Raw genomic sequence first — 14574 nt, forward strand, 5'->3', positions numbered from 1 at the left:
CTTGAATTCGAGTTAGAGCGTCTCTCCTCGCAGCTCAGAACTGATTCAAACTGGAAGACTGCAGTGAGGAAGGAAAGCACTGTGCTGCTTTCTACTCTCTCCCGCTCACCTTCTCCCTTCCTCCAATGTACAGCTACTGGTTCGCTCTTTTTCCAGGTCTCAGGGGAGTGAGCCGGAGTGCTGGGACAGCTCACACTTGGCTGGGTGCCTTGGTGGGTCTGGGTCTGGCAAGGATTTAAAGAGGAGACCCTGGACAGGTCTAGCCAATGAGGAAGGCAGAGTCGTTCTCGCCTGGGGTGCCTTGGAGGTTCCTGTGTGCTCCCCATTGGCCCCTCTCTCCTGAGGTTCCCTTGACCTTGGTCAATGCATCTGGTCCTAAGCCCTGGCATTTAGCCGATGCCTGCAGAACAGCTCTGTAGGATCCACACCACTCTCTCTTTGCACATCTGGCTCACAGGAAGCACCCACATGGCACTTGTCCCCACAGCCTCCAGGATACAGGCCCAGCCCAACCAAGCTGCCCTCTCCTGGCTGCTACGCAACAGGCGTTCAGTCTCCTCCACCCTTTCTCAGGGCCACACTCTGATACCCGATCCTCTCTAACTTTCTCAGGCGTGGTCAGCCTCCAGTCCTCTGTGTCTTCCAGCTGCCAGAAATATGCTTTAAAAATCTCCAGGGGCACTCCCCATGGCTGAGTGGTTAGAGTTCCGCGTGCTGCGCTTTGGCAGCCCAGGTTCACAGGCTTGGATCCTAGGTGTGCACCTACTCCACTCATCAGCCATGCTGTGGAGGTGTCCCTCATACCAAGCAGAGGAAGACTGGTACAGTGACCTCAGGGCAAATCTTCCTCTCACACACCCACACAAATCTCCATGTCCCTGAGGCTTCCCTCTGGAGGCTCAGGGTTGAAAGTTGGCAAAACCCATGCCCTGGGAAAAGGGTAGGGAAGCATATGAAAACAGCAGTCCTTTCCAAAGCAGCCTCTTCACCAATTCCTGATGCCCGTACTTCCAGTCTCCTTTTGATCTCATTGTTCTGGTTGCTTGGTCAGTCTGCACTGAGTAGCATCCTGGCATCTCCTGCTTGCATTGCCATGTGGTTATTTCATTAGCTCCTTAGTTCCAATGGAAAAAGGAAGAGCCTATTCGAGTTAGGTGGATTATTTTAGGGCATTCTTTTCATGAAGACATTCCTGCTATTTTAACTTTCACTGCCGAACTCGGGGGGCACAGCACAGTAGATTGGGGGCCTCTGTGGAGAAGGCAGTCTGAAATTTCTGGAGTCATGCAGAGATAACAAGTGTGTATCTGCTCTGCCTCCATTATTATATGGCCTTTGAAGGGCCGGAAGAGGTAGAAGAGAATTAAATACGGGCCAGTGTCCATGCTTTGTGGGAAGGACTAACAGCCCAGGAATGCGAACTTGAATAGTGGGGATTTTTAAAAAACACAGCTATGGAAGTGATGAGGTATTGGGTGGTCTTTCTTGATAAGAAACTCACTGGTAACAGATGAAATGGAAACTCAAGAATTCCTTTCTAGTTCAGATCAGCAAGGAGGGTCTTGGTTCCCACCCAGCTCCTCATTGCTGCGTTCCTGACTCCTTCACACATCCCACTATCCCTGCCATCCTGTCCCTGCCCCTTATGTTCCACATCTTTTCCAATTCTCATTTTCTCTCCCCTTTTATCAAAACTTAATGTCACTTTGTCCCTCCAATGCTACCTGTCTGCCAAGAGTGCTGGGAGGAAATTGTTAATAGCTCATACTGGTCTGTATTCATCTGGTGGTCACTGCTTGGACTGGCTTTCCCAGGTGATAGCTATCACTCAGGAAATTGTGTGGTCTTTGAGGAAAGATTTTACTCCTTGGAATTACCTGATGATTGACTCTTAGCAACCTGACAGTCTAGAAGGTTTAGATCATATATCAGGACAAAAACAGGGTGGATCAGAACATGTCTAAGCAGGCATTATAAAGAGAACTTTTTTCTGACTTCGTAAGTTTTATTTTAAAGGATCTTAAGTTGCAAATACATGTATATATTTCTTAGAAGCAGCAGTTGATTGACTAGCTACAGTGTACTAAACACCAGTGACACAAAGGGCCTCCATCTTGCCTTCAAGGAGCTTCGTGGAAACATGCACTATGCTTTGTAATAGAATAGCTTCCAAAGCCATATCTGTACATGTCACGAAGGTGGTCCAGAGGAGGTGAGAGTCACCCCCTCTCATATCTGTGAGAGTGAGGAGGTGCTGGGTTGGGAGCTTAGACAGTGGTGTTCTGGGCCAGCTGGCAACAGTTCGGGACAGCTGATTGTGAGCCTCTCTTCCCAACTCTCTTCTCCGTTATGTCCAGTTCACAGCTTGAAATCAGCCACGGTGGGAGTATTGACACCACGGAAATTGACGAGCACTACAAATCAGGGCTTTTGTGTTTCCAGAGAGCCAGTTGTTAAACATTTACCAGCATACCACCCAAGTCAGGATAGTGCATTCATCTTTCATTTTGACTTGTAATTCGCATTAGAGCAGACCATTTAGCACCCTTGTGCCTTAGTGAGAAGAATCACACATGCTTTTAAGGAAAACTGTGAGAACCAAAGTATACAAAAGGAAGTTCTTTCAGCTGCCTAGAAGAAAAGCTTTATTTTCTGTATTCTTTGACTCCAGGAAATGTATGCGTGGAGTGGTTTGATTTCTCTTCCAGGCTCCAGCAAGTCAGTAGCAGATCTTGAAGGTAGGGGTTCTCTTTGCTGTTTGTTATCAGAATGTTCCAAATCATCCTTTTACTCAAGGAAAATAAAACAGTGTAACATAAAGTGTAATTTAAAATTTTCCTCACCGTTTTTCATGATTGGATGATATATTTTCACTGCTTATTAATTTATGCAAGATACTATGTGAGAGGTGGTGGGCTTTACGAAAAGCAGGGATGGGAGGACGGGGAGTTCAGAAGTCGACGTCTCATGCTTATGGTTGAGCTGCCGTCGCACTGAGCTTTGCTTGGGTTATTTTCATCTTCCAGTAAATGATTACTCAGCATCGTCTGTGCTGGGTTTGGGGCAAAGATCAATAAGATTCTAATTCCCCAGACTAGCTGGGATGTGGTGAAGGGCCAGAGCCCAGTGAGTATTTTCTGAGTGAATGGGCACAGCAGTGAGGAATGGCCTGAGTGGGGGCAACCAAACTATTGTAGGGTGAAATGTGAACAGAAAAATATTCACAAAGAGAACTTCCATAGAATGAATCCAGACTTGTCTAGCTGTCAGTTACCTTCTCCCCTTCTACCTGTGTTTTGTAGAAGGGAGAAATAAATGATTGAAAGGCTAGAAGGGGACCAAGAGTTCACCCAGAGCTTCCTTTGGCTCAAGGATAAAATCCGTATCGACAGCTTCCAAGAATGAATGTTATCTATCCCATTAATTAAAGTTCTCAGAGAAGATTCCATGACCTCTTCTGCTAATGTCCTACAGAGCTGGACTTTTTACTTACTTCTTACAGATCCTTCTGGTTCTCATTCTCTCTTGATGCTCGTTCTGCTCTGTATCTCTTCAGTGGCATGTGGTCTTCACTTCATTCAATCATTCATTTATTTTCAATCACTGTGGAGTGCCTATTGCATGCTAAGTCAGTGGTTCTCAACCTTGTGGAGCATTTCAAAAAGTACTGATGCCTGGGCCCTACTTCCTTGAAACTGACGGAATGCATTTGGGCTGGTACCAAGAGCCTCTGTAATGAGAGGGGTGATGATGACAAGATAAAAATAGTAGCAGCAGCAGGAGTAATAGCAGCTCAGCAAACACTTTCTAGGTTCCAGGCACTGTTGTGTGTTGCATAAATTAATCTTGTTTAATTCTCACAACAATCCTATGAGGTAGTAATTTTATCATCCCCACAAAGATGAGGAAACTGTAGCATGGAGAGGTTGAGTAATTGGCCCAAGGTCCATATCTAGTAAGTGGAAGCTGGGGTTTAACCCCATTCAGTCCATTTCTGACCCACTGTGCTATGCAGCCTCCATATTTCCATAAAGCTTCCCAAAAGGTTCTGAAGTTGAGAACCATTGACATGGGGATGGCACCTGGCATATAGTAGGCTGTTTCTCCAACAGTGTTTGCTCCTTTCCTTTCATTCCCTGCTTCACCATCTAGCAATGGAGACAGATACATTAAATATAGAAATGCACACACACATACACACTGGGTACAATGGGAGGAGTCATGTTCAAAGCACTGTGACGGGGACTGTGCTGGGAGGTGGGACAGAGTAATTCTTCCAGGGTGTTGGAGGGAAGGTTGGAAAGGACGGGGTGTAATTTGGCTTTAAAATCAGAAGTCTATTTACAAATCCTCAAGGGAATTAAATTTGAATCCCTGGGAATCTTGCTGTCATGTGGAAGTATTCTCCATAATCCTGAGTAAGACGATGGCTTCTTGCTGGTGCTTCCAGAAAGGGATGAGCCTGTGACTGGCTCAGATTGGGCCACACTTGGACTGATTGATGCAATCTGTGTCCCAACCCAGCCCAATGCATGTCTCTAGCCATTCCTATCTTACTTGTGTCCTTCTCTGAGGGTCGCTGGTTATAAAAGGACTCTGAAATGAGGAATCCAGACCTCATCTATATCCTCTATCCCCGAATTTGTTTCTTTTGTTCTATCCAACAATTATAAGATAATGGAGAGTAGGAACTGATGCAGTAAAGGGATGAAGTGTGGATATCTTGCTCATATTTATAACCCCAGAACATACCAGGTCACCTGGCATGTAGCCAGTGCACAATAAACATTTGCTAATAAATTAATGAAAAATAAGGGGGGGGCTGGCTGGCTCACTGGTGGAGCGGTTAAGTTCTCACACTCCCCTTTGGCGGCCCAGTGTTCTCAGGTTCGGTTCCTAGGCACAGACCTACGCACCACTTATTAAGCCATACTGTGACAGGCATCCCACACCACATATAAAGTGGAGGAAGATGGGCATGGATTTGAACTCAGGGCCAATCTTCCTCAGCAATAAGAGGAGGATTGGTGGTGGATGTTAGCTCAGAGCTAATCTTCCTCAAATAAAATTAAAAAATGAAGGAATGAAAAAGGAAACTATGTTGCTTCCACATGGGCATTTTTAGTTCTCCTGGATGGTGGTGGTGGTGGTGGTGACCTCTGTATACACCCTGATAGGCATTATGTCATTTAATTTTCTTAGTATCCTGTGAGATCAGATAAGCAGGCATCATCAGCATCTTCAGCCACATTTATAAGTAAGGAAGCTGAGTTTCAGTGAGCTTAGAGACCTTGCCTAAAACCACTTGGCGGCCTGTGCAAAATCTGTACCTTGAACTCATCCTTCCCAAATTTCATGCCTTCTCTACAACTGGGGGAGGCATTGACAATATCGAACTGCAAAATAAAATGTCTGCATCAGAGAAACAGGAGGAATGTGAAGCTTCTTCTCCCTCTGAGATGAAAGATGCCTGCAGATTCTCTTTATCTTCAGGGCATCCTTCATCTCCTGCTTTCTCGGTCTTGCAGTCTGCATCTAGCCACTAGACACCAGCAGCAACCCCCGCCCCCTCTCCACGCCAGTCATGACAACCAAAAATGTCTCCTGACATTACTAATTGTCCCCTAGGGAACAAAATAGTCCCTTGTTGAGATCCACTGGTCTAACGATTTTGTACAAACAGTAAATTTTCAATTAATTGAATTCTGGTGGTATTATTTACTTTTTAAAAAAGAGAATGCTAAGCTACATGGTGACTAAAAGTCTGGTAAAGATTACAAAGTAAGAGGTTAGGAGTCAGAAGACAAAGCCAGTCAAATATAATCACGAGAGTCACATGACTCGTGATCACAGTAAAATGATTCTACTTTCTTTTTTATATTGAACTTTGGACTTCTGTCCACTTAGTTTTCTCAGAAGGCTGATTCCACTGGAGTTTGATATATTGATATATATGTATATATATACACACAATTTTTTCCTTCAGAAATCATAACTCTCTTCCTCCTGCCTATTTAAAATTATAATTAGCCAAATAAATTAATTAAAAACAAATTAAAGTTAGAAAACTTTGGTCTTTGAGTCACGAGTAACATTTATTTTCTACCCGACAGATGAACATTGAAATTCAGGAAAAGTATGGAATTAAAGCCTAATAAAATGTTATATAAACTCTTAAGTCATGTTGACTTGACTGGTGAGATCATGCCAAGAAAGTTAATGGAGCTGGCTCGGGGGATGCTGATCTAGTCATTTATCCACCTCTGCGCATTTCTAAGCAAAAACACATGTCTGCAAAATGAGCCTTTGCAAACCAAAGACAGACAGATCAAACTGCCAACGGTATCTCAGACCTTTTCTACACATACAGCTTTCATATTTAAAGGCAGTCTTGGTCCTTACGCACTTGAAAGTACAGCAGAACCTAGACGTACGTAAGAACGTGTTTTTCTCCGGAGAGCATTTCCCAGGTGGTGCTCCTGTTCGTATTTCAAAGATGACCCATCCTAGAATTCAGGCCCATTTGGTGGGCCTCTTAGTAGGAGGACTGTTTTTTAGCCCTGTTTAGGAATTGGTCTGGTATCTGTAATTAGAAGGCAGCCCAATATGTTGGAAAGATCAGTGGCTTTGACTTTCAGTCCCCACCACACCAACTTACTGCTTGTGTGAACTTGGGCGAACTGCTTAACCCCTCTAAGCCCTATTGTTGTCATCTGTAAAGGGAGCTAATAATACCCATTACTCAGGGATGCTGGAAGATCTAGGGAGATGGAGAATGAAAAGCTCCTAGTGCGGTGCACACTACATGGAGAGATGCTTAAAAAATATTTATTCCCGTCTCCTTTTCTTAACGCCAAGGTCACAGTCTGACCAGCCAGTGGGCCAAATGTGGCCTGCCTATGTATTTGTCCTGAAAAGTGCTTTCAAACATTCTGAATTAATTGCCAATATTTAAAAATCAGAAAATTAAAGTAAAAATCTAAATTGCAGACTTTTAGGAAGAAAGCAAGTGAAGATCTGCCGTAGCGGCCTGTAGATAGGGAGCACTCTCCCAGCCTCCTAACCTCCGTCGCTCTCTGAGGTCACGCACGGGGCCTGTTTCCCATATTTATGTCATGTGCCTGATACGTTTAGGACTTAAGGTTTTAGCCACAATGCTCATAAACAATTACAGAGACTCTGGTACATGGGAGGCCTCAAGGATGCAGAAACCTCCTGCCACAGACCCTGCCTTCAAGGAATTCACAGCTTTATTAAGGGCTTATGTAAGTGATGATTTCAATTTAGCAGGAATTTATTGAATTCCTACTTCAGACCTGGCACTGAGGATACGAAACTTAATAAGATACGGCCCCTGCCCAAGAGGATCTTGCTCTGCTGACCTCGTCCATCCTATTGATTGGATTGGAGTTTCTGGTCTCTGTTTCCAACCCAGGTCAAGACACATAACATCATTAACTTTTTATATTCTGCTTACGACATCATCAAGTGGAGCCCTAGTTTTTGTTCTGTTTTTTTGTTTTTTCAACATACCGATAACATGAAATCATTGCAATGACCTAGCTGTAGATAAATTTAGTCTTCCTAAAATTTGAGAGAACAGAAAACACAAACAAAAGCCATTTCCTTTTTATTTCTTAGAAGGTTTTTAAAACATTTGGCTTCCTAACTCCTAGCCTAGTGCCTGGTGGTTAGTGGGAACTGAATAATGCTTGTTTGCTGAAATAAATGGATGAATGCTTAAAACATTGAATAGATGGATGAAATTGCAATGTCTAATCCAATTTGCCCCTCCCCCTACATCCATTTATTTGTTTAATCCACAGATATGTACAGAGCTGAGAAAGAGTGTTCTGGACATAGGGCACGGTGAATCCAAAGGCCTTGAGATGGAACAAGCTGGATACAGTCCAAGAATGAGAGGAAGGCCAGGATGGTTGGGAAAGAGGGGGAGAAAAGTGGTTAGAAATGACCACAGTGGCTAATTTATACAGGGCCCATAGGCCTTGTTGCAGGCTTTTCATATTTTGTTAAGTGTGGTGGGAATGAGAAATTTGACTTCCATTTTTAAAAGATCTGTTGCCCACTCTGTAGAGAATGGGTTACAAGGAGGTCAGAGTGAAGCCAGGAGACCAGTTAGGTGGTCACTGACTTAGAGCAAGTGAGAGGTGACGGGCAATGCCCATAGGGTGACAGCAGCGGTGGGAGCAGATTGGGGACAGATTTTGAAGATTGAGCATCTATTGGCACCATGACACCATCTAACAGATATATTATGCCAACTATGCTGAAATTTTTAATTTTCTAGTAACTACATCCTAGGAACGACATTTTCTAGTAACATTTTTGGTTTGAATGTTAGGGAAAAAAACTTCTTTTCAAATTTACTATATATTTAATGAAAATATCTCTTTATATTGTTCAATTTGTTAACTTTAAAATTTTCTTACACAACAACCAGCTTTGTTTTGCTGCAATAAATTGCAGTCGACATTCCTCTTGAAAGTTGTGATGGTCCTTATTCTAATCTCTTTTTTCTTAACTTTTCTGGTTGTAGAACTGACTTGTGATTCTTCCCTGGATTTTGCATCAGTACTAGCATTTTAGATTTAAAAATTTGTCTATACTTAATTTGGTTTAACTGGAATCTAACCTGATAATTTATAATTAGAGCAATTATTTTAATTCCCAATTATGGTTTACATAGGAATCCCTGTAACGTGGGCTGTCTGCATAAAATATTCAAATAAACAAATTCCAATGTTGTACGGTGCAAAGAAAAAATCATTCAAGCAGAATCAATCTGTTAACAGGGACTAGCACACATTGCCCGGCATGTTTATGTGTAATAGTAGAAAGGATGCGTGTACTTGACATGCTCACTAGAAAACAACAGTGTTATCTTTTGTGATGCAATAGTTAAATGGAAATGTAATCCTACCAACATCATAAACTTGTGTTTAATGTATTAAAAATATTTTGTATTTAATAAGGTATTAAAATACATTTAAAGTATTTTGCACCGCTTCAGTTTTTTAAACTTAACTTCATTAACTTTACATCTAATAAAATTAAATAAAATTTAAAATTCAGTTCCCTAGTGGCACTAGCCCCATTGCAAGTGCTCAGCAGCCACCTGTGGCTGGAGACTGCCATATTGGACAATGCGGCTCCAGTGAACGTCTAAGCTGAGCGGCTCTGCCCTGACTTCTCCTGGCCTCTTCCTCACTGAGCAGAGAAAGGTTGGGCGACAGAAGCTCTAAATGCCATATGCTCCTGCTGACTCCCTGCTCTTCCGTCCTGTGGTACCGAACACTGAAATATCAGGGCGTGCTTCCTGCTTCAACAAACAGTTAACAAACAAGTCGAGGCAACAGGAAACCAAGCCCTTAGGAACCAGATAACTTTTTTTTTTAATTGAGGTCATAATAGTTTATAACATTGTGAAATTTCAGTTGTACATTATTATTTGTCAGTCACCATATAAATGCTCCCCTTCACCCTTTGTACCCACCCTACACCCCCTTCCCTTCTGGTAACCGCTAAACTGTTCTCTTCGTCTCTGTGTTAGTTTCAGATTACATTTTTTAAAGATGTTTTCCTCACAGAACAATGAACACTTTCTTTAAGAGAAAGAAATGATCCATTTGATATAGAAAAATTGACTCATGCACACAAATGTGATTTTTTTTTTACCTGTTACATTTTAAATATCCACGTCCGTAAACCCAGCAGCACTGAGTCTGTGGGGACTGGCTACCGGCCATTATGGCTGATGTCCACATTACGGCATTGAGGACTTGCTGCCGCAAGTTGGCTGAATATGTGCATTTTTCTTAAATGCCAAATATGGGACTGTTTGACAGCTGTCATACTCTATCAAACAAATAATGCCAATGAATGCCATCGGTATTCAGTAGACTGTAACATTTCTGAAGTCTGTTGAGCAAATTATACTCATTTTAAAATTTGTGTAGCTGTGGATTGACACTTACTCATGTGTTTGTGGGAAGGTGGAGCCGTTGCTGGCTGTCACACACACACAGGCCTGCCATCTCTACATCCATGAGCATTTTTGCTCTCCCGGAGCACCATCCTAGTTAAACTTTGATCCCGCCGTAGCTCCCCTGACGAGTCCCTAGACCTGCCACCAGTGTGCCTTGTCTCTGGGAGCACTTTGAAGCAAGAACAGACCCCTTAATGTCTGTGTGAATCTGGATTTCAAGAAGGATCCACTTTGACTTCCTGCTGCTGATGCAAGACCCTCTCTGCCCCTCGTCCCCCATGGCTAGTGTCGCAAATATTAATGCCACGCTTCCCCACGCTGGGCTCAGAATGGCCCCTTTTAATTAAAATATGGATCTATTTTTTCAAATGCATTTCCAGATTTCTGCATGTGGAGAAGTGCTTCCCCCGCTGAGTGCAATTTCAGATTGGGCAAAATAGGTGCAGATTTCATTCGAATCCCTTTGAAGTTTCAGAACGTCCTTAAACCCTAGGATGATTTTTTGCTGCTTTTATATTCTCAATGGTTTCCTGGACATTAGGGAAGAGCTTTCATGTATTCACATCTTTGGGATTTCGAAACGTTATTGGATAAATATTAAAGAGAACCAAATTGAATCAAAGTTAAAGTGAATCAAATAGGCCCTAAATAAAATTTAAAAAGCAACACTTAAAATATATTGTTATTAACCAAGACTTTGGGGGAAGTTATAGACTAAACGTGATTCTCATACCAAGGAATCAAGGGTTTCTTATAGAGAAAAAAATACCTTCTACTTATACATATCAATGTGTCCAACTGGAAATAAAGCTCAGGATTTCTCTCTTACACAGCTAGGAACACATATGAGGAAAAGAACTTTCTCTGGGCTAAATTTCTGTAACTTTCTGAATAGATCATGGCTTCGTTTGGGTCCCACAACACATTTTGTGGCCTCATTTTTGGCATTTATATCAGACTTTTTTGGCATATATTGTGCTTTATATTGTTTTTTTCACGCATATGCCTGCTTCTCCCACCAGATTATTAAACTCAGTGTCCTTCTAGAGTCTTCAGCATTTTATCTCTTCTTGCTCTAAATTTCCCATGATTTGCCTGGGGTAGAGCAGCTTGCAACGACCCATTCTGCAAGTAACTAGATAAAATAGGGATTTGGAGAGAAGGAATCATGTTGATACTCTAATCTTCTGGTTTTCACTAAAGTGTAGAGTCTCCAGAGAGATTCCTGGGTTCCGGTTCCTTCTATGCCCATACTTTCCTCACATTGGTCAACGCTCTCACACTCAAATGCTTGTCTGCATAAAGTTTTCATGCAAGTTCTTTGCACTAATATTTGGACCTTGGGCGTATTATTTGATTATAGGCTTTTAGTCTTGCTATCTATGATCGAGTTAGAATCATCAACCCATTTGGAAAACCATCACCCAGAACAGAGTGGTCAATGGTTTGCAGGACTTGCGTGGGGCTTTCCAGAATTAATACTGTGAAGTTCAGAAAAGGGCTCTGAATTTCATCTCTACTTATCAATTTCGTTACGCTGATAAAATGAACCTTAGATACAGTCACCTCCGGGCTCATCGATCACAGTGTCTGGATCTGAGAAGGAGTAATCGTGGCGTATTTCACAGACTCTTAAATCGTGGCGAGCCAGGTGTTTCGAAGCCATTTTATTCCCACCATGACTCAGCCACTGAAGTGAGCCCAAGTCCCCCGTCTGTGAGCTCTCCTACCTTGATGTATTTTATCGGCTGGTTTTGTTTATTTCCCTGCCAAATTTGTACTCTGTTTGCAAAGTCTACAAAGTCTGTTTTCTCTGAATGTCTGTCTTTATTATTCCTCCACTGCTCTGTTGCATTGAGCCATCCTGTTTCCCTGAGTTTAAGGACTTTGAGAAGGGCAGAGTTCCATCTCTGTGGGGCCGCCAACACTTCAGACAGATGAAGACTTTGTGCGGATCGTCCTTGATGTGGAGACATTAACACTTTACTTTTGCCATTTCACGTTCTCAGAGCTCTGTTTACAAGAAATAATCCCCACTTTTCGTTTTGTTTCATTTTGTTGTTTAATCACCAAACGCCAGTCGTCAGCACAGCGTCACTGCACGAGGAACTCATCACAGTTCGCCTGCTGTCCCCACCTGCACGGACCTGGTCCTGGATGTTTGGTGAGGGGGAGAGTGGCGCTCGGCAATGAGCTGCAGAAACCTGAAAGTGAAAGAGAAGGTGCAAGTGAGGCGAGGTGGCGGGGCACCTGATGCGACCGAGCTTTCACAGACAGGAGCAGGAAGACGGGGCGCTTTCCAGTCAGCTGCAGGGCCCCAGCAGCCGCTTGCTCAAGCTGTGTTTCACAGCCACTCACAACAGCTAACTTCAAGCACATTTTCACACTGTTTGGCTCAAGCTCCTGGCAGCGTTCCTAAACACTCTGAGGAAATAATTCCACAAAGTGGCATAAATTAATGTGACTAATTAACATGATGTTAATTATTTGTAAATTGTATGTTTGGATACACATTACTTGAGAGGCATATGTTACATTCAGTGTTTACTGAAACAAGTGACTGCTAATAGCTCCTCCTGAGTGTTCCTTTCCCTACAGTCAGCAAACAGAGGCTCCTCTAAAAATAAAGATCCTTCCTCGGGGGAGCCGCGGGAACGCTGAAGATAATCAAGTGCCACCGGAGTAGCCTCGTTTCCTGGAAAAGTGGGAGTTCCTGAGGCTTCCCGCTCCACACCTGGTGTGTTTTGAATATGGCTTCATTAGAGCAGTTTCTGCTTTCCCAAAGCCCAGGGACAGGCAGAGGTTTGGAGACGCTCCTGAAGTAGCACCCGAGGTCTGGCTGGGATGACCTCAGCATCTCAGCCTCGCCTTCCAGAGCTGTGTCTGTGCAGGCTGGCCCCACCCTCAGCCCCCCAGGATGGTAGAAGTCTCTGTTAGGACCAGGGCAGGGTAAAAATCCGTCAGCCTGGCCATCGGAAGCTCAGAATTGTTCAGGGCTTTCTCACTCAGCAAAAAAGCACTGTCTTTGAGCTCAAACTTCATGTTCTAGTTCTTTGTCCTGGAATAAACCAATCTGTTTAAGTGGCTTTTAAGTTCTGAAGAGGGTATTTTGTTTCTTCAAGGTTCATTAGTTTCAGATGCTTTGGGTGTGTATTGCTAACATGTAAAATAAATTACTCTTTATACTTGAAAAAAAGACAGTACAGCCTTCATAGCATTCTTTGGATACAGTGGCTAATGAGGAGGTTTCTGGGGAACGAGCATCCTAATGACACCTTTTGACTATGGCGTGCCATCTCCTAGTGAAGGAAAACCGTGTGTTTCACTGATATTCTTTGGTCGGGATTGAGGGACCAAGCCCCCTCGGGGAATAAAGTGGGTCCCGCAGCCCAGAGGAAGATAAGGCCGTGATTACACCCAGCCATGGGAACACCAAGGGAAGACCGCATCCTTGGTCTACATCCCACGATTTGGGGTAAATGTCTTCAGTTCATATTTTATTTAGGCCTAGACATTAAAAAAAAGACAGGATGCAAATAACCCTGTGCTCCAAGAGGATTCGCTGAGGGAGTGAGGCAGCTCTGTCTGGGTGTCCCTGTGTTAACTCGGAAGTCAATGCAGCTCTTCTCCAGGCCGTTGTTCCCAGGGGGAATATTGGCTGGAATTGGTTTCCTGGAGCAGCATGTGAAAATTGTTATGGAAAATCTAAAGCATTTTAATTTACTCATGGCACTAATAACTTCAGTAGAAGCAAAGAATCGAGCTTAAAATAAATACTTGGTTAGCCCCAGAAGCAGAGCTGCGATGAAATCCTGATGAAGTTGACAACTGTTTCAGGTACTGTCCCACCTGATGCTAATCTCACCTTACCCACTGTGGCCGTAAGACGAGTGCCCGGCTCAGAGTGGCCGCTAACGACCTGTGGGTGAACGAATGAGGGATTCCTGGCGGGGTCTGAAAGGGCAGCACGCATCTTCCTCAAACCTCGATCGCACAGTCATTCTCAAAACTAGGTAACGACACAGACAGACAGATCCTCCCAACGTCTCCAGGCAAAGTTTGATTTTATTTCAATCGAGTTGACAAAAATGAATATATGACACTTTAGGGGATATAAGGACATAAGAAGAAAGTGAGAGGAAAGTCGGCAAAAACTGAATTGCCCATAAATGTGATCATCTGTAAATATTAGGAAAGAAGAAACTAGGATTCTAGAAGGGCTTTTACATTTGGGTTTGGGAAGTAGAACCTTGACTTGAGAAGGAAGTGTTGTCTCTTCTAGGAGAAAGGAGAGTGAACGTTTGCATGACAATATTGTGGGAACATATAGATTAAAATATCAGGCGGGGCCACGTTGGAGATGGCTCTGATAATCTTGCGGGTGTCTGTCAATGTGTCCACTTGCAGAGAAATGTCACAATTGAGTGCTCCCAGCAAGATACCAACTGTTGTTGTGTGTTGAGGGTTTGGTATTTTAAAACATAGACACAAATCTGTTTACGGTTATTAAATGTTTTAAGTACAGTTCCAGAACATATTGTTTTTAAACTGTGTAAATGACTACAGGA

General features: G+C 43.2%; 1 protein-coding gene across 43 annotated transcripts in view; it reads left to right on the forward strand.

Annotated features, from left to right (window-relative positions):
* LDB2 (LIM domain binding 2) overlaps positions 1 to 14574 on the forward strand; it is a 359745-nt gene that overhangs the window by 223561 nt on the left and 121610 nt on the right. For 20 of the 43 annotated variants that reach the window (XR_011538276.1, XM_070613154.1, XM_070613153.1 and 17 more), the window contains exon 3: positions 12087 to 12170. The exons of the other annotated variants lie outside the window; for them this stretch is intronic. Coding sequence is in view for 19 of the 20 variants with exons in the window: in XM_070613154.1 (XP_070469255.1) it covers positions 12087 to 12170 (84 nt within the window). In the remaining variant the exon portion in view is untranslated. The remainder of the gene's footprint in view (positions 1 to 12086; positions 12171 to 14574) is intronic. 43 annotated transcript variants of the gene reach the window in all.

The sequence above is a fragment of the Equus przewalskii genome, chromosome 3 (genome assembly GCF_037783145.1).
Source record: "Equus przewalskii isolate Varuska chromosome 3, EquPr2, whole genome shotgun sequence".
Taxonomy (NCBI): domain Eukaryota; kingdom Metazoa; phylum Chordata; class Mammalia; order Perissodactyla; family Equidae; genus Equus; species Equus przewalskii.